The sequence below is a fragment of the Rhinolophus sinicus genome, linkage group LG07, assembly GCF_036562045.2.
Source record: "Rhinolophus sinicus isolate RSC01 linkage group LG07, ASM3656204v1, whole genome shotgun sequence".
NCBI classification, from domain to species: Eukaryota; Metazoa; Chordata; class Mammalia; order Chiroptera; family Rhinolophidae; genus Rhinolophus; species Rhinolophus sinicus.
Window position 1 is genome coordinate 79,521,704 of NC_133757.1, and position 26,046 is coordinate 79,547,749.

The window sequence follows — 26,046 nt, forward strand, 5'->3', positions numbered from 1 at the left end:
ATTATGTTGAAGTCCTAACCCCCAGGACCTCAGAATGGGACTGTATTTAGAAACAGAGCCTTTAAAGAGGTAATTCAGTTAGAAGGAGGTTATGAGGGTGGGCCCTGATCCAACAGGTCTGGTGCCCTTACAAGAGGAAACCTGGAGCTAGACCTGCAGAGGGAGGGCAGTGGAGACACAGAAAGAAGATGGTCGCCCACAAGCCAAAGAGAGAGGCCTCAGGAGAAAGCAACCCTGCTGACACCCTCATCTGGGACTTCTGGCCTCCATATCTGTGAGACAATCAATTTCTGTTACTTAAGCCGCCTGGTTTGGGGTACTTTGTTACAGAAGCCCCGGGACACTCGCGCACCCAGCAGGGACAGCACTGAAATGCCTGTGGCTGGGTTCCCCCTCGCACACACAGCATCGTGAAGCAGGGCAGAGCTGGGATATAAACGCATGAGTCAGACCAGGACAGCTTATTCATCACTCCCACTAACCCACGGGCCCAACACTTGAATCACTAGTTTATTTATCATCGGGATCCGGCTCAGGAAAGTCTTGACGAGGAAATGAGTAGAACCCAAACTCATCGCTGTGTTTCTGAGACACGCTTAATCTCTGAGGCCCTTTCTGGGCCAAAAGGAAAACTGGAGAGGTGAAGTGACGGGGCTCTGCAGCGGCCGGCAGCAGGCTGGCTCTTCAGGGGCCCGGCAGTGCTCAGACAGAGCCCTTTGTTCTGCAACTCTCTCCGTCCAGGATGAGGGCAGAGAGAGGGGCCTGTCTTGCTCTGCAGGGAGGCCGAGCAGGGGCTGCCTGGCACAGTTGGTTGGGGACTTGGGGATGCACAAAGGGCTGGTGGGTGAGGAGCGGGGGAGGAGGGACAGCGCCTACAAGGGGTTGGAAGGCCCCAGAATGTGAGTTTCCTCCCATGGAATTAAAACAGCAATGTCACAGTCAGGGAACAAGCCGAGAAGCATGCACGAGGCACAAAAGTTAGACAATCTGTCTGAATTTTTTTTTTTTTATCCTGAGGATGGACTGGCATCTGGAGCCAAGAGGACAAACGGGGGAAGATAATGTGGCTTCAAGAGCCATGCTGATCCGGGGCCACCTCCAAAGTAGCTCTTGAGAAGAGAATTGAATACCTTTAATCTCAGAAGAAAAGCAACAATTTGTGCCAAGACAAGGACGGTTCCTGCAGAAATTCAGGTCAGTGGTAAGACAAAGAAGAGAAAGACAATGGCATGGCTGTCTGAGTGAGTGCAAATCGCCCCCACTCACCTCCTGTTTCTTCTCTGCTGTCCATTCTCGGGACGCACGTCCAATTCCCCCTCGGTCTATTTGCAGTGGGGCCTCCTTTTTATCAGGACTCCAGATTAAGAGCTGACCGGATGGCAGAATTCAACTGCTGGCCTTTTTTCCCCATGCCTGCTCTTGGCAGCAGCTCACGAGGAGCTCAACTTACACCAAAGACCCACTGAGGCAATGGTGGGCCAGGGGCAGGAGCCAGACTTTATACTACAGAGTGGAGTTCTTGCTGGGGGCAACTCTGCCCCCAGGAGACACAAAACCACGATTGAAGACAAGTTTTGGTTGTCGTGATTTGGGGGGTGGGTACGATTGGAATCTGGTGGATGGAGGCCAGGGATGCTGCTCAACATCCTATATACACAGGACCTTCCAACCCCCCTGCAAAGAATGATCCAGTACCAAATGTCAATGGTGCTGCAGTTGAGTGACTCTGCTTTAAAGAGTTGGTCTTCACCCATTTGAGGTGACTAATGATCCTTCGAGTTTCTAGAATACCCAGGGAGTCATCTCTGAAGTCATCACTTCCCTGAGCCTCAGTTTCCATATTGGGGAAAACAGAAACCAGGACCTCCTTGCTGCTGGTTGGCAGAATGGAAGAGTTGGGTATAAAAGCGTCTAACAGAAAAGGTGCTCAGTAAAGGACAGAGCCGCGCAGGGAGCAGCTGGTACAAATCCCTCTTCCCGGCGTGGCTGCACACCTCCATACCTTCAAGGCTCGGCTTGGGCCCAGCCACCTCTTCTGAGAAAAACTGCAGGAACTCACAAGTCCCAAAGCGGGCACTGGTCATCCTTCGTTCTATTATTCCCATGGTGGGGGGCACTAGAATGTCTCCCCTCCAAGGCACAAGGGCTTATCTGTCCCCTGGAACCAGCCCCCAGCACGCCCAGTCCTGGCTTAAGGGAACGCTGGGTACACCCCAGACACAAGACTTCAAGGAGACTAGGAGAGGGAAGGGGCAAGTTAACATGCCCCCGATGGGGACAGAAAATGGATCCTACAGCCAAACAGAAAGGGGAGATTCCCATTTCCACCTGCTTCTCCAAGTCATAGGCCAGGACCTGAGGGAGAGTCTCACCCAGGGATATCCCACCACAGGATGCAGCCGGAGCTTTGGGAACAGGTACGATGTGCAAAGCACATTTGGCACCGTAACTTTCCACTTGGAACATGAAACAGCAGTAAAAAAAAATCATTTTTGGATGTAAACTGTAGAATGGAAAGTTGAACCAAACTGGGATCACTGCAGCAGGGAGGGGTTCACCAGTTGAGGGCTGCATAAAATCCAAGGGGGCTGTGTGCTGGAGATGCCAAGATTATCAAGAGGGCTTGGATTTCAAAGTTGAGAAATGCTGATTGAGGCTAACCCATCCATTTTACAGGTGAAGAAACAGACAAAGAGACTTGACAGAGGTCAGAACCCCCAACACAGGACCCTCCATGAGAGTCCACCTGGCCATGCTCCTGGTGCAGGGAGGAGAAAACAGCCAGGACCATGCAACCAGAAAATCCTGGTCCTGCTTATCAGGGGCTGTCCTGGCCAGGGCAAGCCCAAGCTCACTGTCTGCAGGAGGCATGACTTGCTGGCTCTGATTGGGTGTCCTGGAGCCACCTTCCATAAGGGCCAGAACATTCTAGAAGGTAAGGGTATGGTTACCTCTCTGTGGCCCTCTTTAAATTCCTGCATGAGCTATAAACCCAAGCTCTCTAGTCTTCTGGCAGTACCCAGACAAAGATCCCACAGCAGAGAAAGAAGAGAAATGAATGCTGATGAAAGAATCCAATGCAAGGCCCTCACCAGAGCTGGACCCATCACACAGTGAAACAACTTTCACTGCTCCTGGATGCCTTGAATTTGGAGACACCAAGACCAGAACACACCTCAGCAAGGTAGGAGATAGGATCCTCCAACTGTAAGGCCCAATGTCCCCACCAGCTCCCACCTCAGGCAATGAGTTCGGGACCCCTGACCTACAGGGCACCAAGGAGAGAAAGCAGGCACAAGGGCTGCCTCTCAAGCTGAGCTCACAGCCGCCGGGGGAAAGGTTTCCTGTATGTTTTTTTACCCATTTAAGTCCAAGGATGCAACTCTGAGGAGGTGGTGACAGCCTAGACACAAGGGTGCATGCACACACATTCCCTCCCCTCTGAAACCCAGTTCCGGTCCCACAGAGGGCCCGCAAGCTGCTCGTTGCTACCTGGGACCCCCGGCTCCAGCCAGCCCAGTCTTAGGAGAGTGGTGTGATTTTCCATTTCGGAATCCCGGAATACCAACCCACAGGGCGCTGGGACTCGCCCAGGGTCACTCAGCGGTTGGGGATGAAACCGGGAAGATGAAACAAGAGGGGCCCCTCGAATTTCCACGGGCTGCACCCCAGCGTCTGAATGGGGCCAGTATAGTTCCTTCCCTCGCCTCTTCCCCAGGACCTCCCTGAACGGGCCCCCAGTTCTTGCCATGGCTTCTATCCCTTTTACCCCCTTCCACCCCCCATTTCTCCTAATTCGGCGGGCCACCATACCAGTGGGTTCAGAACCGCTCTCACTGATGAACACCCACTGAGTCCCAGGCGCCGCCCTGCCTCAGGCACCATTCCTCCACCCCCTAAACCGTGGGCAGACGCCCCCAGGCTGTCTTGCACCCCTGCCCTCGATTGCACCCTGGCTGTACCACCCCCCTCCGGTTTTGCCCCTCTCCCCTAGCCTGGGCCTCTCAGCCCCGCCTCCTCGCCTCTCGCCCTCCCAGCCCCGTTTCCTGCGACCCCCCAATTACCACTTAAGCCACGTCCTCTTCAGAGAAGCTGCTCAAAGCCACAAGACCTACCCCCCCATCCACCCGCAAACTCCCTCACCAGGCCCATCCCATCAACCTTCTCCGTCTCGCTTGCACGCCGTCTCATGCAACCCTCCACGACCCCCAGGCTCCTTCCCGCCCCCTCGATCCCTGCCTTCGCGCCCCCCCATTACCCCTCGTTCCCTTACAAGGCAGCCCGCCGATGTGAGCTTCGAGATCGAGTCCCTCACCCGCGGTCGGCGGCACTTACCTGGGCCTCGGCCGCCACGCGCCGCCGGTCCCGGGCCGGGTCCCCGGCCACCCTCCCGCCCGCGCGCCCGCCGCTTTTCTGGCCGCTCCGCCCCACCGCGCCCGCCGCTCCCCTGCGCACTCCCACTTCCGGGTTCCGGAGGGGCGGGGGCGGGGCGTGACGCCAGCGCGCCCCAGGGGCGGGGCTCAAATAAGCCCGTCCTCTCCCTCCCACAGAGCCTGGGCCACTGCCCACTGCTCCGGTGGGCGAAACCAAGTACGAGGGGAGGTCCGAGAGGCACGCGCGCAGGGGTCGCCGGCTCCTCCTGTAGCCACGCTCCCTTGCGGCCTGCGGCCACCCCTCCTGCGGCTCCTCAATGTGGTCCGGCCCGGGGCGAGGGGGCGGGAACCTGAACTTGAAGACTCGGCCTTTGAGTTGAAGGCGGGAAAATGGCGGAGTCTTCGGGGCGCGGGGCTGGGTGAGTTAAGGCGCCGTGCGTCTGGATTTTGTGGGTGTCGGCAGGAAGGCCATGGCCAAAGGCTAGGGGCGGAGGAGCAGTAGGGTTGAGAAACGGGGGAAAGGAAGGGTGAGTCCAGACCTGATCCCTCTAGGAACCACTGAGGATGCGCAGGATCTGGAAGGCCCCGGGGTGCGGTCTCTGCGCATGCTCGGAGCGCGGGTGTTGAATGAGACCGCGAATTATTTACAATAGTTGAGGTCCGCGGGGTCCGGGGTCCAATAGTACCAGGTCCACCGCTTAGATTCGGGGCCGTCTCGAGCAAGTGGCTTAACCTCTCTGTGCTTCGCTTTCCTCCGCCGCGAAACGGGGCTGATGACCTCGCCGTTCAAGCCTCGTGTGAGGCTTCAAAGCGCTTAGAACAGTGCCTGGCCTGTGAATGTTAACTGTCGCTGTTAGAATGATCATTTTGTAGTGGACAAGTGCTGGGCCACTAAATTATCTGCTTTAACCCTGCCACCCGCCTATTTCTATGCTTCCCGTTTACAGATGAGGTGATGGAGGCTCAGGGAGGGAAGGCCATTTTGCCCAAAGTCACACAGCAAGAACAAGGCAGACGTGGAACACTTACCCAGTGCCAAGCGTGATTCCAGGACTGTGTTTTCTCTTATTTGTTCATTCGGCCAATGCTCATTGTGCCAATGCAAATGAAAATTAAATAGGCCAGCTGAAATCACTTGTTTCTTCCACAGCCCTTTGCCCCGTGAGATTGACATTAGCCTTTTCTAGGTCCAGTACCAGGGAGGTACCAGAGGCTGGCACAGGTGTTGTGACCCCCCCACCCCTAACCTCAAACCCAGGTACCTGCAGGTTTGGCCTGAGCCCATTCCATTTGGCTCCAGAGCCCTGGTTTAGACCCCAGAGGGAATACGTGTTCTGTCCTTTTCTCGCTTTCAGACTCACTAGGGGTGACCTGTTTAAGCTTTGCGTTCTTGTCTGGAAAACAGGGATAAGCAGGCCAACAGTTATGCATGCGTGAGCAAAGTGACCACCACTGCTGTGACTAGTGGAGCCTGTCTTGTGACATCACCTGGAGTCCCAGCACCTAGGCCTCAGCTTGGCCTCTCAACCTGCTCCTCGTCCTGCATGGCGGGTCTCTGTTCCTGATGACCCCCGCTCTTCTGGCTTACCCAGACTGGAAGCCTAGGAGGCATTCCAGACTCGCGCGCACCTCCCAGCTGATTGTTCAGCGATTCCTGCCCTACTGTACCCTGTCACCTACTATGTCAGGTTTCGTTTTTTTAAAAAATTGAGGTGACATGCACAGGACCTCAAATGAATCCTTGTAAATTGAGCAATTCCATGGCCTGAAGACATTCACAATGTCGTGCAACCACCTCTGTGGAGTTCTAGAACATTTTCTTCAGCCCGAAAGGAAACTATCCATTTGCAGTCACTCCCCATTCTTCGTCCACACCAATCTGCTCCTGGCAACTACCAATCTGCTTTCTGTCACTATGAATTTGCCTGTTCTGGACATTTCATATAAATGGGATCACACACTATATGGCCTTTTGTGTCTGGCTTCTCTCACTCAGCATCATGTTTTTGAGGTTCATTGTTTTAGCATGCGTCAGTACTTTATTACTTTTTAGGACCAAATATTCAGGCTTTGTTATTGTGTTTTTTTTTAAATTGAGATATAATTGACATGTAACATTAGTTTCAGATGTACAACACAATGATTTAATATGTGTGTATATTATGAAATAATCACAATAAGTCTCAATAAGTCTAGTTAATATCTGTCACCATATAATTTTTTTCTTATGATGAGAACTTTTAAAATTTACTCTCAGTTCAGCAGCTTTCAAATATGCAATACAGTATTATTACTTACAGTCACCATTCTGTCTGTATATTATGTCCCCGTGACTTACTTATTTTAAAATTGGAAGTTTGTACTTTTTGACCCCCTTTACTGATTTCACACCACCCCTGCCTCTGGTAACTACCAGTCTGTTCTCAATCTATGAGTTCAGTGTTTTGTTTTGAGATTCCACATATAGGTGAGGTTATACAGTATTTGTCTTTCTTGGTCTGACTTTATCTCAGCATAATGCCCCCAGGGTCCATCCATGTTGTTGCAGATGGCAAGATTCCTTTTTGATGGCTGAGTGGTATTCTACTGTATATATCTCACATTTTCTTTATCTATTCATCCATCGATGAATGTTTCCATGTCTTGTTTTCCATGTCTTGGCTATTGTAAATAATGCTGCAGTGAACATGGGGGTGCAGATACCTTTTAGAGTTGGTGTTTTAATTTGCTTTGGGTAAATACCCACAAGTGGAATTGCTGGATCATGTGGTCGTTCTATTTTTAGTTTTTTTGAGGAACCTCCAAACTGTTTTGCATAGTGGCTGCACCAATTTACATTCCCATCAACGGCACAAGGGACCCAACTTTTCCACATCCTTGCCAACACTTGTTACTTCTTGTCTTTTGATAATAGCTATTCTAATAGGTGTGGGCTGATGTCTCATTGTATTTCCATGATGCTTTGTTATTTGTTTTATTATTTTTCAAGATTTTATTGGAGAAGGGGAACAGGACTTTATTGGGGAACAGTGTGTACTTCCAGGAGTTTTTTCCAAGTCAAGTTGTTGTCTTTTCAGTCCTAGTTATGGAGGGTGCAGTTCAGCTCCAGGTCCAGTTGCCGTTGTTAGTTGCAGGGGGTGCAGCCCACCATCCCTTGGGGGAGTCGAGGAGTTGAACCGGCAACCTTGTGGTTGAGAACCTGCTGGTCCATGTGGGAATCGAACTGGCAGCCTTCGGAGTTAGGAGCATGGAGCGCCAACCCCCTGAGCCACCGGGCCGGCCCCCTGCTTTGTTATTTTAGATAGGCGTTCTGCAACAGCGTTCCAAGTTCTCTCTGTCTTCAGGCCCATGCTGCTGACCACCCATTTATCATGCCAGCGGCACTCAACTTGACAGTAGACATCTGGGGCTGGATCATCTGGGAGGGGGGCCGTCCTGTGGGTCATAGGGTGTTGAGCAGCACCTCTGCCCTTGGCTCACTATGCCAATAGCATCTGCCTCTGTGACAATCACAGATGTCTTCAAATATTGCCCAGTGTCTTGTGGGAGTGAAAATTGCCCTCGAGTGAGCACCCCTAAGTTATTTGTATGACAAGTGTTTATCCAGTGCTTCCTGTCTGCCAGGCTGTTAGGAACTGAATGTTTATGGTCCCCCCCACCCCCCCAAATTCGTATGTTGAAGCCCTAAGTCCCCATTGGCTGTATTTGGAAGTGTAGCTTCAATGGAAGTAATTAAGGTTAAGTGAGGTCATAAGGGTGGGGCCCTGATCAGAAAGGATTGGTGTCCTTATAAGAAGTGACATCAAAGAGCTTGCTTGCATGTTCCAGCCCCCCTCCCCCGCCCTTGTCTCCCTGCGGCCACCTACCTTGCCCCCACCTTGATCTTGGACTTCCAGCCTTCAGAACTGTGAGAAATAAATGTCTGTTGTGTAAGTCTCATATTTTGTGATAGCAGTTTGAGCAGACGCATACCTAGGAACTGGGGAATGTTGAGGAGCAGACCCGGTCCCTGTCCTTCTAGAACCTTAGAGCCTGTCTTCTTCACAGCTGCCAGTGGTCTTCGTGAAACACAGCTTGATAGTGTTCGTTTCCTAGGGCCTAAGGGTGAAAGCCAGAATGTACCCTTTTTTGTAAGGCGGATGAGGTTAAAAATGGTTTGTACATTCTTAAATGGTTGTTAAAAAAAAATCAGGAGACGAATGTTTCGTGATACAGGAAAATTGTATGAAATTCAAATGTCACTGTGTGTATATAAAGTTTTATTGGAACATAGCCATACCCAGTTCTTTCTGCATCATCCATGGCTGCTTCGTGCTACCATGGCAAGGTTGAGTAGTGATTGTCAGCACATCACCCACATAGCTGAGAATATTTACTGCCTGGCCCTTTACAGAGAAAGGTTGCTGACCTCTGGGCTATGGGACCAAGTCCGAGCCCTTTAAGTTTGGCATTCAAATCTGCCAGCCTGGCCCAGTGTTCTCTCCTCCTGATCCCGTATCATTGGCCGTGTTCTCCAGCTAAGCCACAGGGCTGATCACTTCCTATTTCTACATCATTCTCCTCTGCCCCCGTGCCTTGACCTTATCGATTCCTGTCTTAGAATGTCCTTTCCTGTGTACCTGTTTTGTTGCTCGCCTCCCCCCGCCCCTTTACCTGTCCAGGGCGCCCTTCACACTCGTCCGACAGGAAAATGCTGCTCTTCCGTCTCTCGTTCACGCGTATCCATGCCGTTGGCAAACAACAGGCACACCACCACCTGCAGAACTGATGAACCTGTGACTTAAGTGGAGATCTTTGAGGCTTGGCAAACATGCTGGCTCTTCTCGCTCTGGGCCTTTCTTAGTTCAGGCATTGGGCTACTCTCTCACCCGGGCAACAGGGCTCCATGTCCCTCTGCCTGTTCAGGTGGCCCAGCTTCGCAGAGATCAGAAGCGCGGGCTCCTCACTGGCTTCCCTCAGCTGCTTGTCAGCTACATTAACAAGACCCCCTCTCTCTTTTAGGAAGCCTTCCACGGGAGGTCCCAGCACTCCTGGTGGCGCTAAACCGAAAGGAAGAAGATTACAAGGTGAGTCAGCTTAGAATCTACCTTGTGACCCGGTGAAGTACAAAGTGATTTTTGTTTCCCGGTAAGTGCTTTTGGGGGAGAAAAACCCCAGAGCAGAGCAGGGAAACTGACTTTATCTTCTGGTCATGTCTTGGGGGATTTCGAGTCTGGTCACCCAGCCCTGCCTGCAGCCAGTGGTGCCACAGGGCTCGGTGGGTGTCTCCTAGGGCAGTGGGCCCTTCCAGCCATGGGGGTCACAGGCTATGCCCAGCACTCGTCACTTGGAAGTGTGGGGAAGGAGTTCATTACCAAACATTTAAGTTTCCTCAGTCCCTCGGGGGTGCCCCCATGTCCCGTGTCCACCTGAGAGTCTGGCATCACTGTGAACAGCCCCCCTTGACTCTTGGCAGTGCCCAGTTTGGGCGCAGACTCGAGCATCTCCCACGTTGAAGCTCAAGCCTCTGAAACGAGGAGGAGTTTTCCTAAAGTGCCCGTGTGCGGCTCAGAACTTAGAGCAGGATCTTGTCTGTCACAGCTCTACTGTTGACATGCGGTCTGGTGCTTGAACACAGATTACATCCTTCCCAGTAGCGTTGCCTCTGGAAAACCCACTGCCATTGAAAACACACAGGTGCATTCTAGTTTTCTGGAAGCTTGAAACTGCTTTTCAACTGTTCAAGGAGCCCAGAGCCTCAGATCCTTCCTAGATGTGTGCCCCCCTTTGCTGAGGGTATTAGAAAGACCCATTGTAGGATGTTCTCCCCCTGCTTGGACCTGAGGGTGCCCTTCGCCCCAATGCTTCACTTGATATCCAGTGGCAGAGTCTCAGGGCGGCTTGGTTCTCTCCCTTGGACCCTGCCTGGTCCTGGCCTCGACCCTAGGTACCTCCCCGCTTATTGTCTGAGCCCACGCTCCCTGTAGTCAGCACTGTTCCCTGCCTGGGGCCCGCTCACGGTGACCACTGCGTCCATGGCCTGAGCCAGGTTCCCCGTTAACTGGGTCTGCCTCCTTTCCTCTCCGTGGCAGCTGCAGCCCGACTCTCTAATGGAAGATGCAAATCCTGGTGTGACGACACAGTTGAAATCACAGTCTTGCTCAACCAAACTGCTGAGCTATGTGACATTGATCGAGTCACTTTCCCTGGGTCTCTTCTGTAAAAAGGGAGACACTGAAGCACCTAGAAAAAGCGCAGAGTCATGCATTTGATGCGTTGTTGAGCACCTCCCTGGGGGGTGGTGTAATGTAGCAGCAAGTCAAACAGACACAAATCACTGCCCTCAGGGAGCTGGCTGTCTGGGACACAGATGGTGCAACTAGTGGAGAAGTAAGGAGACCCAGGGTGTGGAGGAGGATGACAGATGCGGTGGATAAAACAGCAGGATGGGGGTAGCTTCCTGGTTCAAGGGCTATGCTAGGCTGAGCAGAGCTGGGAAGGAGCGCAAGCGTGGGAGCTGTCCGCTGGTTGGAGAACAGCAAAGGGGGTCATGGTCGTGGGAATGGAGTGAAGTGATTGGGGTGAGAAGGTGAAGAGGTCAGAGGGGTGCCCTGAATTGTGCCAGAGCTGCAAGGTACCTGGAGGCGCTGCGGCTTCACCAGCTGGTGGACCCACAAGACGACCTGTTGGCAGCCTAGCGGCGCAGCCAGCCTGGAGGCCGGCAGGGGGTTTTCAGAGGAGGGGGCGGGCTGTGCTGTGTCCAGCGCTGCTGATGGCTTCGGACAAGGACTGAGAATGGCTGATGGGCCTTGGAGCAGGGAGGTCTCAGTGGTCTTGCTGAGATGAGTTTCTTCAGTGTGGTGGTGGGTGTGAGAGTCAGGTGGGAGGGAAGGACGGGTAGATCAAGGGAAGAGGGAGGAGAGGCGGAGGAGCCAGCATTGTCAAGGGAAGCAGGGAAGCAGGGGTGAGTCCGAGGTGTTGGGGTGGGATTAGCAGCATGACCATGGAGAGAGGAGCAGGGCTGGTATGGAAAGGGGTTGTTGCCGCAGCAGTTTCCTTAGGGGATGAGGGCAGGGCTCTAACACAGAGTGGGGCTTCGCTTTACCTCAGAGCACAGAGGTCCCTCCACATGGCAGGGCCAGGATATAGCTCTGAGGTGGGGAGGTGTCTGGGTGCCCAGGAAGGAGGATCTCCTGGGGCCATGGCTGTCTTCCCCGTGAAGTAGGAGACAGGTCCCCAGTTGACCAGAGGAGACTGTAGGTCGGGGAGAGGGGGTGGGGGACAGACCAGAGGACTGTGGGTGGTTACGGGGGCTGCAGCAAGAGCCCCTGGAGGTGGGGAGGACAGGTGGGGTTTCCTCCATCCACATTCAGTGCCCCAGGGGCAGGTGTGGAAGGGGACCTGGGGCTGGGCTGTCATAAGGATTACGCTGTGTCTGAGAGGGGTCTTGGCGCTGAACGTGTCCAGGGGAGGGGTCCTGAGCTAGGAGGGGTAGGGTGAGGGGATGTGAAAAGTGGTACCATCAGTGGGTCAAAGACATTGGGAGAAGGGGCAGTCAGGGTCACGACCGGGAGGAGGAGTGAGCTGGGGAGGGAGGAGGAGGCAAATAGGTGGCCCTCTGTGGAAGGTCTTTCTTCCTTTCCCTACCTGGCCCGAGTCCCCTTTCTGCTTTGATCTTTGGAGCATAGTCCTTGGTCTTCCTTGATCATAGCTCCTGTAGGTTTCTGTGGCTCCGCTCTGAGCCCAGGGACTTGTATACAGTAGGTGTCCCATTCATGTTTTTGCATACAGTGGGTATTCCAACATGTTCTTGTGCATAGTAGGCGTCCCATAAGTGTTCTTGCACACGGTAGGTGTTCCAGCCCCTGTATTCTTGCACAAAGTAGGTGTCCCATACATGCTCAAGGGTGCTGCAGGACAGGATCTGAGAGGAGCAAAGGGGAGTAGCTCCCCCATTCCTGCCATTGAGTAGGGAGGGCTGATAGCTCCCAGCTCTGGGCTGGGTGATGCTTCTCCTTGGTGCTTGGTGGGTCTTCACACACCCCTGTTGTAGTTTTGTTACAAACCAGCAGTATGTCCCCCACAGGTGGAAAAGTGGTCGAGTCCCGATACTTGCAGTATGAGAAGAAAACCACCAAAAAGGTAACACATAATGTGCATTTGAAACAGTTCTGATGAACTTGGAATTCTGACACGAGTCTCGAGAGCTGGGCACAGCCTGCTCCCAAAGGCAGCATTTAAGGGACTTTGCCCAGTTGCATTTGGGGTCATTACGTTCTTCCTGCCGAGTCCTGTGTGTCTGTTGTAAGTGGCTCATCGCTTTGAGAAGCCTTTTGGCAAAGCCATGATCTCTGTTGATACTTAAAATTATTCCTGCCTTTCAGTCCAATAATTCCTTTTCTGGATTCTGTCCCGAAACAGTTCTATCGAATACCCAGCACACACTCCCTGGTCGTGGCTGGTCTTTAAAAAACACCTGCAGGGTTTTAGAGAACTGTGGGAAAAACAATGTGCCTGAATCATCCAGTATTGGAGGAAGAGTTTCATGAACTACTTGTAGTCACATCATAAAAATTGTGAAACCATTGAAAATGTTGGCATGAAGCACTTAATAACATGAGAACGTGCTTTGTGTGCTGCCTAATGAAAGCAGCCAGTACATTACCCAATTATATGTTTTGTTTCACTGTGTACGGACTGAGAATGTGAGGTGAAGGTCATGTTATCCCTCTATTTTCCAAATCATTGTTTATGGTAAAACATTCATTTCCTCTATCTTTTTTACGGAGAATGGCAGCTTCTTAAAAATGTGACTTAAGATCTGGCCTGAAGAAGGATAGCTTTGTAAAAACTGTTTGATACGCTTCTTGGAGTGATTTCCTTAACTAGACTTAATTTTTTTAGAGTAGTTTTAGGTTCACAGCAAAATGGAGTGGGAGGTACAGAGATTTTTCATAGAACCCCACCCCACCCACTGCGTAGCCACCCCTCTGACAACATCCTGCTTCAAAGTGGTGCGTATTACAGTCAACGCACCTACGTCCACACATCAGCACCCAGAATCGGTGGCTTACACTATTGAAGGGATTTTCGACAAAGGATCACAGTCCACACTTTGTAATTTTAATTGCAAACTTGTTTAGTTGCCTTGCAAACTTGGTTACAGCGCCCCCATGTGTCTACATGCTGTATGTAGTATTTTGGATCTTTGAGAGCTTCTCTTTTCATTTTTTAAATTAAGGTATAGTAAGTCCTCACTTAACGTCATCAATAGGTTCATGGAACTGTGGTGAAATGATGTGAATGAAACCAGTTTTACCGTAGGCTAATTGATAATAAACGAGTTAAGTTCCTATGGCATCTGATCAACATTATAACAAAGTGTTATTCGAGGACCTGCTGTATAATTTACTTAGAGTAAGTCATTCTTTTCAGCGTCCAGTTCTGTGAGTTTTGACAAATGCATCCAGTCATGGACCCACTACAGTAAAGAGATAGAACAATCTGTCACCCCGCAAATCCCCCTGTGCTCTGATGGAGCCAGCCCCTCCCAACCCCAGGCAGCCCTGATCTGTTTTCCATCCCTATCTGTAGCTTTGCCTTTTCCAGAAAGTCATTTCAAAGGTGTCGGGCTGCAGCATCTTGTATCTGCCTTCTTTCACATAAAGTGTGTTGGCGATGCTTCCCTGTGACTGCCTGTAACAGTTAGGGTTGGTTCCTTCTGACCCTGAAGACTATTCCACTGTGTGGGTGGCCCACAGGCTGCTCAGCTGGTGAAAGGCATTTGGTTTGTTTGTCTCATTTGGGGCAATTTTGAACAAAGCCACTTTCAACATTCCTGTGCAGGATGCTCTGCGGATGTGTTTGCATTTCTCCCATGAGGGAAATTACTGGGTTATAGTGTAAGCATATGTTTGACTCTTAAGAAACTGCCTGACTGCTATCCAAAGTGGCTGCACCTTTTTGCATTCTCACCTGCTACTGACAGTTCCGGTCCATGCTTTAAGATTGAAGCCATACTGGTGGGTGTGAAGTGGGATCTCATTGTGATTTTACTTGCGTTTCCATAACAACTGATGTGATATTGAACATCTTTTCATGTGCTTATTGGCCATTCCTATCTTTGGTGATGTGTCCATTTGGATCTTTGGCCCATTTTTTAATTGGGTTGTTTTTCTTATTATTGAGTTTTGAGAGCTCTCTATATCTTGGATGCCAACCCTGTATAGTGATTTGCAAATATTTTCTCCTGGTGTGTGGCTTATCTTTGTGTTTTCATTCTCTTAAGTGTCTTGTGAGGAGCAGAAGTTCTTGATTTTGATGAAGTCCAACTTACTGATTTCTGCTTTTATAGGTTGTGCTTTTGGTGTCATATCTAAGAAACCTTTGCCTAACCCAAGACCAAAAAGATTTTCTCCCATGTTTCCTTCTAGGAGTTTTTACAGTTTTAGGTTTTACATTAATATCTGTGATCCATTTTGAATTAATTGTGGTAATCTTCTGCGATGATGGAATTCAAGTTCGTTTTTAAGTGTATGGATATTCTCTTGTTCTAGTACCATTTGTTGAAATGGTACTTTCCTTTCCCCCTTGTATTGTCTCATCACCTGTCAAAAACCAATTGCGTGCATGTGTATGCATCGTTTCTGGACTCTGTTCTTTTTCATTGTTCTACATGTCTATCCTGAGGCCAGTTCCACACTGCTGAGATTATTGTTAGCTTTGTAGCAAGTCTTGAAATCAGGTAGTGTGAAGTCTCCTACTTTGTTCTTTTCCAAAACTACTTGACTCTTCTAGTTGCTTTGCCTTTCCATGTAAATTTTAGACTTAGCTTGCCTTTTTCTACCAAATCTCCTGCTGAGATTTTGCTTATATTGAATATATGCATTAGATTAAGGAGAACAATAGCTTAAACACCAAATCTTCAAATCCATGAACATGGTGTACCTCTTCATTTATTAGGTTGGTGCAAAAGTAATTGAGGTAAAAGGTTAAAAATAGGAGCAGCCAGATGGTTCAGTTAGAGCGCAATCTCTGAACAACAGGGTTGCTAGTTCAATTCCCACATGGACCAGTGAGCTGCGCCCTCCACAACTAAATTGAAGACAACGAGCTGCTGCTGAGCTGCTGGAGGGGCAGCCGGATGGCTCAGGTGATTAGAGCGCAAGCTCTCAACAACAAGGTTGCCAGTTCAATTCCCTCATGGGATGGTGGGCTGTGCCCCCTGCATCTAAGGTTGAAAACGGCAACTGGACTTGGAGCTGAGCTGTGTCCTCCACAACTAGATCAAAAGACAGCGACTTGACTTGGAGCTGATGTGCCCTGGAGAAACACACTCTTCCCCAATATTCCCCAATAAAATTTTAAAAACAAACAAACAGTTTTAAATAAATAAATAAATGGATAAAAATAATTGCAAAAACCACGGTTACTTTTGCACCAACCTAATATTTACGTCTTGGATTTCTTTGAACCGTGTTTGGTAGTTTCCAGTGTATAGACCTTCCCCATGTTTTGTTAGATTTATACCTAAGTTATTTGGCGTTTTTTAGTGCTATATGTGGTACTCTTTTAATTTCAGTTTCCAAAGTCATTCATTGCTAGAAATATGATTGATTTTAAAAAAAAATACTGACCCTCTATTCTACAACTTTGCTAAACTTACTAATTTTAGTAGCTTTTAAATATGTTTTAGAATTTCCTACGTGAAGAATCATGTCTGCAAGAAGAGAGTGTTTTGTTTTTGCTTTCTTTTTTTAAACTTTTGTTTATTTTCAGTGTGTTTTTCCAGGACCCATCAGCTCTTAGTCAAGTAGTTGTTTCAGTCTAGTTGTGGAGGGTGCAGCTCACTCTGGCCCATGTGGGGATCGAACCAGCAACCTCATTGTTAAGAGCTCATGCTCCAACCAACTGAGCTAACCAGCCAAGAAGAGAATTTTATTTCTTCCTTTCCTACCTGTTTGCCTTTATTTCTTACTGTAGGAGCTCGAGTACAGCGTTGGTATCTACATGGAAATAGTCTCACCCCTAACAAGGTTTTCTTTTTTTCTTTTATATTATCACACTGTAATGGCTTGCTCTCTCCATGGCTTGCTTGCTGTTTTTGTAAGCTGTGAAGATGAATACTTGGACAAAAAGCTTTGTTTTCCCTGGTGACCAAAGTAATATATTCTCTGTGAGACTGCAGAAGAGCGGTCACCTGTAATCTGCCATGTCAGACAATCACTGGCAAACATTTTGGTGGTTTCCTATATTCTATGCGCGTGAGGGTAGCCTTTTTGACAAAATTAGTTCATCCTGTATATACGCAGGAAATGTCAGAACTCCTTAAGGCTATCCCTCGCCTCAAAGTGAGAGCAGATGCAAACCGTGCAGACCATGAAGAGGCCCCTTCTCACAAAGGGGAGGTGTCTTGTTCCCTGAATGTCACGTGTTCCCTAACAGGCTCTTGCAACAGATGCTTTAAAGACCAGTGGGAAGATGCCTGAAAGTGGACGGAAACCCAACCCACTGCAGAAGAGCAAAGGTACTTAATGATGGAGGGAGGGTGCATGGAGGGAGGGTGCAAAATAGCTATAGAGCTCAGGAAGTGATCAACGATGGTGAATTGTATTTGCAAGTACGCTTAAGTTAAAACTTCCTCTTTTCTTTCTGGGAAGTGTCAGAAGAAAGCTAGGCAAAGAGTTTTGGTGTAAGGACAGACTTGGGACATGTGGGGAGCTGAAAGGGGATGGTGGGGTAGTGGGGGAAGTCCCTTCCTATGTGGCCCTAGAGAAGAGCCGAATTGCCGTCATGGCTTTCCCTTGTGACCAGTTCCTTGATCACGTGATCATTTCCTGAGGGAGCTCTGAGATCAGGACGCTCAGAGAAGGTGTGAGGCCTCATCCTCCTGCCTCACTGCCTTGGGTTGAGTCTTACTTGTAAGGGTCTCCCCATAGCCTTCTAGAAGCTGTCACCAAAGTGATATGAAATAGTTCCAGTTTTTCTGATTGTAGCCATGACGTGTTCAGTATAAAAAAATGGCAAATGTAGACCAAGATGGGGGAGCTCCCTCACCGTCTGCCACTTAGACTGTCACTGTTGACGTGTGCAGTTCTAGTCGGTGTGCTTATCTAGAAATCTGGGAAGACCCCTCCCACTGTAGCCCTTCGTCTAGATCCTCACATGCCCACCTCTCCAGCAAGAGTTGGCAGCTCTTCTTTTGCATGAGAGCAATTCTCAAAAAGCAAAACTTTCTCAGCCCTCACCCCCTTGTTCAAAATGGTGACAGCTTTGAGTCTCACAGGAAAAAATTAAATGTGTTTTTTCACGACTTAGATTTCCTACTATATTGTTCAGATCAAGGGTCAGAAAACCTTTCCTGAGCCAGATGGTAAATATTTTAAGCTTTGCAGGGCAGTCTCTGTGACAAAGACTGTTTGCAGCATGAAAGCAGTCCCAGATCACACATATACAAATGGGCGTGTCTGTATCCCAATAAAACTTTATTAACAAACATAGGAAGTGGACCAGGTCCAGCCTGCGAGCTGTAAGTTTTCTGACCCTGATTTACATGTTTGTCAGAATTTGCACTGTTCCCTGACCCAGGCATGATTGAGTAGCAGGCACGCGGAACCAGAGCCAGGCTTCTAGTGTTTTCTCATGCAATTAGTTGACGACCATGCATGAAGCTGAGAAAACTGGCATGGTCCGAGGAGTCAGAAGCTGGGCCTGCCACATTTTAAAATCAGGGTTCTCACCTGGGGGCCATTGTGACCTCCAAGGGACACTGGGCCCTGTCTGGAGATATATTTGGTTGTTGAGATTGAAGGCGGAGGTATGCCACTCGCTGGCATCTAGTGGGTGGAGGTCTGGGATGCTGCTCAGTGCAGGACGCCCCAACAAAGAATAATCCAGCCCCAAATGTCAACAGTGCCAAGGCTGAGGAACCATGATTCAAGCATAGTCATGACTTAGAGGGACTGCTTTTTCAGTTGCATCGTACGGCTTTATAGGAAATGGCTTTTCTTAATGGTTTTTCTATCCATGAAGATGACAAAACATTTAACCCGTACAAAAGTCATAGCAATAAAAAGTTACCATCTCCCACCTCGCTTTCCTAGCTCCTCACCCAGGAGGCAGCTGCTTCATTTATTTATTTTCACTTTTTTATTTATTCAAGTGTTTTTCCAGAACACATCAGCTCCAAGTCAAGTAGTTGTTTCAGTCTAGTTGTGGAGGGCGCAACTCACAGTGGCCCATGTGGGGATCGAACCGGCAACCTTGTTAAGAGCTTGCGCTCTAACCAACTGAGCTAACCAGCCACCCCAAGGCAGCTGCTTTTGATAGATGTTTGTATCTATCTAGAAGTTTTGAAAAATTTGAACATAAGTGGTACCATGCTCTACACGTTATTGTGACTGTGCTCTTTTCATTTCCACGTAGTCGTTTTCTCAACTGTATACTTGTTTATGAAATCATTTTCTGTTTAGTTCTTAACATGACATTGTATTTGACATACCATCTGTTCATTTTGCAGTCCTCAGGAACCCTTGCTTAATTGAAGTAGGCAGCACACCAGTGCCCATTTTAGATGGTGTAAGGCATAATTTCACATTTTTAAATAGAGGCTAAAAAATGGAGGGAACTCCCGGGGAAGATGAACAGTCTAGAAGCTACTAGAGAAAGCAGGAGGAAGAGCTGAGGGCAGAGCACGCATGTGGCCTGTATGAGAGTCTTATATCGCGAACACAGCAGTTTTTATTAAACTAGGAAGAATCGCTTATTTGCATCTTTTATAAAGAATGCCTCTCTTTTCCAGTTCTCCTTTAAAATATGTTCAAGTTGATGGCTAGGAATTTCCTAAGGTTTTTCAGCCTTCTTTACTACCTAGCAAGAAGTTGAGTTTTGGAAGAAAGTGGTGGTGTCCGGAAAGGCTGCCCACTTCCCGGCTTAGGTGTAGAGTGTCTTGGTGACGGCTGACTTGCTGGGATTCTCATTGGGCCCACAGAGAGCAGTGGAATCATCGGCAAAGGTGATCTGCAGTCCACGTTGCTAGAAGGGCATGGCACTGCCCCACCAGACCTGGATCTCTCAGCCATTAACGGTAAATCATTCGTTTCACCCCTTTTCCCAGCCGGGGGGTTGCAGTGTATCTCAGCGGGCCTCTGAAGTGTGCTCTTCTGACCTTAAAAATGCTTTTCTTGATCTTAGAGAAGAGTATGCTTAGAAAGACTCCACAATTAGAAAAAACAATGTCAAAGAAAACCGAGTCAACGTCGTTTTCCGCCTCACGAAAAAAGACCCCAGTAAGTACCTGAAATGACAGGGAACTTGTTAATGGGGTGGATAAATCTGGTTTAACTCCTGCCCTGTGCCAGGTGCCATGTGAGGCCCGGGGCTCCAAGAACAAACAAGCCAGCCATGCCTTTTAGAACAAAAACTAACACACGTTCTTAGATCATTTGTAGTTTGTTTCTCCAAGTACACGTACAGTAGATAGAAATGTGGGATCATGTGAAAAATGAGATTGGGGCCTTGTTGGCGGTGCCATGCTAGGGAAGGCACTTGGCCAGGCTCTGTCCCCCAGTGGGAGGACGTCCTGACTGGGGTGGGAGGCTTGAGTCCAGGTTCCAGTGTGGAACTGAATGGGCAGGTGCCCTCAAGCTGGCCTTTGACCACCCAGCCCCTGGGAGCGGGCCAGACCATCCTCTTCCTCCTTCCAGAGTGCCTCAAAAGTCTAAACGTGATAATAGAAACAGCAGATTGTTACCCAGTAAAGGGTTATCGAATTACTGAACTAAATAAAAGTAGTATGAGTTAGGGTGGTTTCCCTCCCACGGAAGAGGGCTGAATTTATACCAGTTCACTGGAGGACCCAGAGTATCTTTTCCTTTTCCTTAAGGATATCTCCGAAGCAATGGAAATGATGGAATCCCAAACGTTACTTCTCACTCTCCTGACCGTAAAGGTGAAAACCACCGCATTCACACATGATACGGGTGGAAAGGCGGCCCCTGTCAGCCACAGAGATGGAGTCCACTCCATCCTGAGCTCTCGTTCTGCACTTAACAGATGGAGAACAATCTCGCTGCCTTTGAAGACACAGCCGAAAGGAATTTATTAATGATGTGCCAAGAGAAGGAGAAGCTCCAGAAAAAGGTCCACCAGCTGAAGCGCCAACTTCTCCTCTGTCAGAGGAAGCGGGAGTTACTGGCCGTCCTCAATGCTCAGGTCAGTTGTGACCACGGTCTCTGAGCCACGTGTCCCAGCAGGGTCACTGTGGCAGGGATGTTTGGAGGAAGCATTTGCGGTGGGTGTCGCTGCTCGCCTGCTCTAAGTCTGTGCTCGTCTTTTGACACCACTGGCTGTTGGTGTGTGACAGCTTATAAGAGGACAAACCTGTAATGTTAAGTACCAACCAGCAAGAGGGACTTGTCCCTTTACACACATGCACATACTCTTCAGGCACGTTCAACTTGTGCCCAGCAACATGAAGATACGCTCTAGGCCTGCCCAGGGGGCCAGGGTGCTGGTGGGAGGCACAGTCTTGGCGCCATGTGGTCAGTGCTGGGACACAGGCGTCCACGCCTAAGAAGGTCATGGAGCAAACCCTTGGAACCTAGAAGGATGTGGGTGTGGTGTGGTGTGGCTTATCACACAATATGTGCGTGTCCTGGGGCTGCCATAACACAGTTCCCCAGAGCGGGTGGCTTAACCAACTGACACTTTCTCTCAGTTCTGAAAGCCGGAAGTCTGAGATCACATTGTCGCAGGGTTGGCTCCTGAGGGCCATGACAGGCCTCTCTCCTTGGCTTGGAGGTGGCTGTCTTCTCCGGGGCTCTTCACTTGGCGTTCTCCCTGTGTGTGTGTGTCTGCCTCCAAATCTGCCCCTCTCACAAGAACACCAGGCATATTGATCAGGGCCCACTTCCGTGACCTCTCTTTGATTCGATTCCCTCAATAAAGACCCTGTCTCCAAATCAGGTTACATTCTGAGGTGTTAGGGGTTGGGACGTCAGCAGGGGAATTAGGGAGTCAGGGGTACACAGTTCAGCCCACAACACCGTGCATGTATGCATGCCCTGCGGCCAGGCCCTGGGCTGAGAATGGGGTACCTGTCCTCGTGGAGTGGAACGAATGACAAATAATGAATCCTTACAAAGCCCTGCAAGGATCCAGATAGCGTGTATGAGGGAAAAGGGGGGATGGGGGATGAGGACCACCTTGCAGGGGGCGGTCGTTTAAGCTCAATTCTCCAAAGCAGGAAGGCTCAGCATGTTGGGGTCTGCTGTGATCCCAGTTGAGGCCTGGCCCTGGAATGTGCTAGAAGGCGGATGCATGTTCATGATGAGGAGGGCGGCCAGAGTTAGCGGAGAGCTCACTGTACCCATGGCACCTCCCGAAGGATTTCCTAGATGATCCCGAAAGAACAGCCTGTGTTTTAACCACACACATGCCGTCAGTGAAACTTCAGGGGCCATGGTTGCAGGGTCTCATCTCAGGCCCCTTTCCCTCCTGCCTGCAGATCGAGATGCTCAGCCCCTATGAGGCTGTGGCCGAACGCTTTAAGGAGCAGTACAAGACGTTTGCGACAGCCCTGGACACCACAAGGCACGAGCTGCCCGTGAGATCGGTCCACCTGGATGGAGACGGGCAGCAGTTCTTAGGTAGGAGAGACCACCAGTGCGTGTTGGCACTTCTTGCGTGCCCAGCACCTTTATCCATTTGTGTCTTTCTCACAAGCCTCTTAGGTAGATGGCACGTCCCATCAAATGGCAGGGAATGCAGGGGCCCAGCGAGACAGGTCTATGGGTTCCCTGTTGATTTCCCACCCTGCTGAAAGGCATTCTTGGGAAGCGGCCTGCAATCCCGCAGCCGTGGGGGTGGGCTCTGCAAAGGTGCCTTGTTGGCTGGGGCAGTGAGAAGGCTGCTGACCCACACCCCATCCTGCCTTATACACAGAGCCGCGGGGTCCCTTTCCTGGAGAGGGGTCCCCCTAATCCTTCACTTGAAGAAATTGGCAGGTGTGAAAAGTGCTGCACTTGATCTTAAAATTCTCTTTAGAACAGGGATCTTCCCCAAAGCAGGGTTTCAGCTGCCCTAGCGTCTGATTATTTCTAAGCAGAGCTCTCATGAGCCTCTGGATGCATTTTCTTGAGGCTGATGTAGTAAAATGTTGCCACCTAAAATTGGGGAGACTTTCCCTCCAGAGCTTTCCACAGACGCAGTTCAAGATCACAGAGTGTTGCTATATTGACAGTCTCAGACAGATGATTTAAAAAAATTTTTTTAACAGCTTTATTGATACATAATTCAGATACCATACAATTCTCTCATCTAAAGTGTACAATTCAGTATTTTTTAGTATATTCATAGGGATGTACAATCATTACTACAGTGTAATTTTAGGACATTTTTGTTTCCTCCAAAAGAAACTCATAGTGTCTAGTAGCTATCACTTCCCATCACTACCTCTCTCTCAGCCTGAAGCAACCACTGATTAACTTCCAGACAGAGATGATTTTTTAGTAAAATCAAGCTTTTTCCAACATGAAATAGTATATGTCTGACATGGCAACTTGAAAAATGAGCCTTGTTGCATGATTACCTGTGTCTAGGTTTCCAGGTGTATAGTTATTGCACTCAACAGCACACCTGTAATTTTGGGACTCTATCCTGGAAAAGTTCTTTAGATAATTGCCAGGAGTTGGGATTGGGGATTGTATGAGTTCTGTGGCTGCTGTAACGAAGTACCACAAACCAGGTGGCTTTAACAAGAGAAACTTACTCCCTCCCAGTTCAGGGGGCCAGAAGTCCAAAATCAAGGTGTAGGCAGGGTTGATTCCTTCTGGAGTCTCTGAGGGAGAATCTGTCCCAGGCCCCTGTCCCAGCTTCTGGCGTTGCTGGCCTTCCTTGGCTCCTGGCAGCCTCACTCTAGTCTCTGCTTTCATCTGTACCTGGCCTGTCTCCTGAGTGCCTCTGTACCGAAATTTCCCTCTTAGAAGGGCACCAGTTCATTAGAATAGGCCCTACCCTGTGACCTCATTCTAACTCAGTTACATCTATAAAGATCCCATTTCCAGTAAGGTCACATCATTGATTAGGACCTGAATATGTCTTTCAGGAGGGCACAATTCAGACCACATCGAGGGGAAAGATGTGTGTTTGTAAGAACCCGTATGAGGTTCCCAAAATGTTGTTACATAATGTACCGTTGTGACGTGTGTAGAGTGTAGCAGGTAGATGGGACGTGTGCCAGGAGCAGAGAGATGCTGCTTTTCCTAGAGCAGCTGGGATACGGTGCAATTGTAGGCAGCTCTCAGCTGGGGCAGGTGGTGTAGGCTGCTGGACAGAGTGGGAGCCACGGGGTTGAATGTTCCTCGGAGCACAGGCTTTCTCCACGTTTTGCATTCGTTTCTGTTCAGGACACAGGAGTGGCATTCTAGGTGCCGTGACTGCCTGAATGATAGACACACCTGACCCACGGTCTCAGGCCACCGTGACCTCAGGCAAAGGGACACAGAGGTGGTACCAGTGCACGAATGTCTTCCTTCATGACTCTTTCTGTCTTTGAGCTCTTCACAATTCCAGCATCACACGAGAACGTTCCAGCAAAAGGAGAAAATCTAGTCAGCTACCGCGCTCGTGAGTGGGTTGCTTGGGGCACCTTGAAGCCCGTGGCCGATGACCTCTTGTCTCCCCAGATGATTTGCAGCAGGAATTGACAACCACGCTCCGTCTGCTGGGAGAACTTGAGATCGGCAGTTCAGATGAAAATGAGAAAGTGTTGGACCTGCTGAGCGAACTCAAGGAAGTGACCCAAACGAAGGATGTGGAGCTTCGAAGGTATTTCTGAACGTATTTTAAGAAAAAGATAGTCCCCTGTCAGGCAGAGATGGGTCGTTGGTGGTTGCACTGTCTGGAGAGTGAGTGGGCAGCTCTGGCATTTGCAGAGGCCAAAAGTGCAAGGATCTAGCCAGGCAGGGCGAGGGGATGGGCAAAAAGCCTTCAGCCCAACTATGAGCTCTCCAACAGGCAAAATAGAAAGGGGCTCATATTTTCATCCCTCATTCACTTCCTCAGAGCAGCACAGCACTTCAGACGCCCTTGGATCCATCTATTCATGTTTTAAATGTTTTCCAGGGTAAGGGCTTGGGGCGATCTTTTTGGAACTTCTATTGAAGTATAAATACATATAGAAAAGGTGCAGATTGTAGCGGTACAGCGTGATGGGTTTCACCAACGTGTGCCCTTGTGGAACCAGCTCAGGTCCAACGCAGCCCCAGGCTAGCCCCTCAGAACCACCTTGCTTGCTTCTCTCACTCTCCGGGTGATTTCTAACCATGGGGCTTTCCTCCACATCTTCCAAAAAGAATCTTGTTTTCTTCTCTTTTACAATGCTAAACATACTTCCTGAGATGCCTAAAATATTTGAAAGGGACTCGGGAGAAACAACTGCCATCCACTGTGGCGTTTCCTTCTGTATGTGCCCTGGGATGAAAGCAGGACACACCAGAGGGTTCCAGATTGCAAGGGTCCCAGGTTCGAATGGTTAAACATGTTTACTACCTGTTTCCCACCAGCATTTGCGTTGTGAGGGGGCTGGGATATTGTCCCATTCACAGCTCTGTCACCCGTTTCTGACATGGCACTGATGCTCCCTAAATACTTCCTGAATGCCTCCCTGGTCCTATTCTTGGGGACTTCCCTGTGTGAGTTCTGTTCAGACAGCTTAGTGACCCACGCTTTCCCACAACCACTTGCGAGGAGTCAGCCTGAACTGGCTGCCTTCACACTGCTGCCGCGAAGGCAAAAACGCTTTGGCTTCGTCCAGTTCTCAGGCACAGAGGCTGAAAAGGCGTCATCCATCCTGTCGTTCCCACAGGAGCTTTGTCCAGGTGCTGGAACTCTCCGCTGGGGTGAATAAAGAGGCAGCCTTAACCAACCAGGAGGTCTGGGAAGAAGCCCAGGGCCCCGCGGCCCCTCGCCAGTGGTATTTCTGTGAGGAGGGCGCCTGCGGGGAAACTCCGGGAGAGGCAAGCAGCCCCCTCCTTTCCGGCGCTGACAAGCCATATGCACTGTGAATCCACGCGCAGGCTGTGTCCTCAGCCCAAGTGGGGACCTTCCTTCAAAGCATCAGGAAGAAAGCACTTTCTGTGCCACCTGTCCAGGGCACATCTGTGCAGATGTGATATTCTGGAAACTCAAGCACTTTAGTCACTTACTTCGGCAGCGTACCTGTTTTTGTATGATAATCTCGTTTGATATTTAAAAAATAAAACTGTTTGGCATTTGAGCCTTGGTTTCTACGTAAGGGGGGAGCAGAAGGCAAGTGTTGTCTCATTTGCTTCCTAACAGCTGGTTCTGAGCCTCAGAACTTCTGAGACATTAGAGTATTTCACTTTCAAGATGATTCCTGTTCTTTACTCCCAGGGCTGGCTGTTCTATTTAATATCTGATAGCAAGTTAGGAGTTAGTCCTCAAATGGAAATTCTCCATTGAGTCCAGCATCCCAGTAGCGGGCGCTGGGAGGCACCTGCGGGCTTTTGCCATAGCTGCCATCTACATTCCACACTGGACTGTGCAGCAGAGAGTTTGCCCAGCCAGCTCTCCAGCTCCGGTCTGCGCCGCGTAGACCCAGGCAAGCCTAGTGGTTCCCATGGACACGCCTTCTGCATTACAACATCAGGAAGGGGAAGTGCCCCCAATAAGA

General features: G+C 49.7%; 2 protein-coding genes across 17 annotated transcripts in view; one reads left to right on the forward strand and one right to left on the reverse strand.

The window, feature by feature from the left end:
• Positions 1–4,474, reverse strand: part of MYO9B (myosin IXB) — a 79,741-nt gene extending 75,267 nt beyond the window's left edge. For all 14 annotated transcript variants that reach the window (XM_074337955.1, XM_074337951.1, XM_074337952.1 and 11 more), the window contains exon 1: positions 4,336–4,474. The gene's annotated coding sequence lies outside the window, so the exon portion shown is untranslated. The remainder of the gene's footprint in view (positions 1–4,335) is intronic.
• HAUS8 (HAUS augmin like complex subunit 8) lies at positions 3,063–25,629 on the forward strand. 3 transcript variants are annotated; one of them, XM_074337961.1, is made up of 11 exons: positions 3,063–3,184; positions 9,375–9,439; positions 12,439–12,494; positions 16,797–16,878; positions 19,342–19,437; positions 19,545–19,639; positions 20,236–20,301; positions 20,406–20,564; positions 21,859–22,000; positions 24,038–24,179; positions 25,219–25,629. In XM_074337961.1, exons 1-11 carry the CDS (start codon positions 3,078–3,080, stop codon positions 25,415–25,417), a joined length of 1,209 nt encoding a protein of 402 aa, XP_074194062.1. In that variant the 5' UTR covers positions 3,063–3,077; the 3' UTR covers positions 25,418–25,629. The 3 variants fall into 3 exon arrangements, with proteins under 3 accessions (XP_074194062.1, XP_019592345.2, XP_019592346.2); XM_019736786.2 differs by lacking the exon at positions 3,063–3,184 and adding an exon at positions 4,623–4,792; XM_019736787.2 differs by lacking the exon at positions 3,063–3,184 and adding an exon at positions 9,148–9,278.
• Positions 25,630–26,046: the final 417 nt, after the last annotated feature.

Coding starts and splice junctions, on each gene's coding strand:
- HAUS8 (XM_074337961.1), top strand. CDS start 3,078: ATGCAAGGCCCTCACCAGAGCTGGACCCATCACACAGTGAAACAACTT. Junction 16,879..19,341: donor CCCACTGCAGAAGAGCAAAG/GTACTTAATGAT, acceptor TTGGGCCCACAG/AGAGCAGTGGAATCATCGGC. Junction 19,438..19,544: donor GGATCTCTCAGCCATTAACG/GTAAATCATTCG, acceptor TCTTGATCTTAG/AGAAGAGTATGCTTAGAAAG.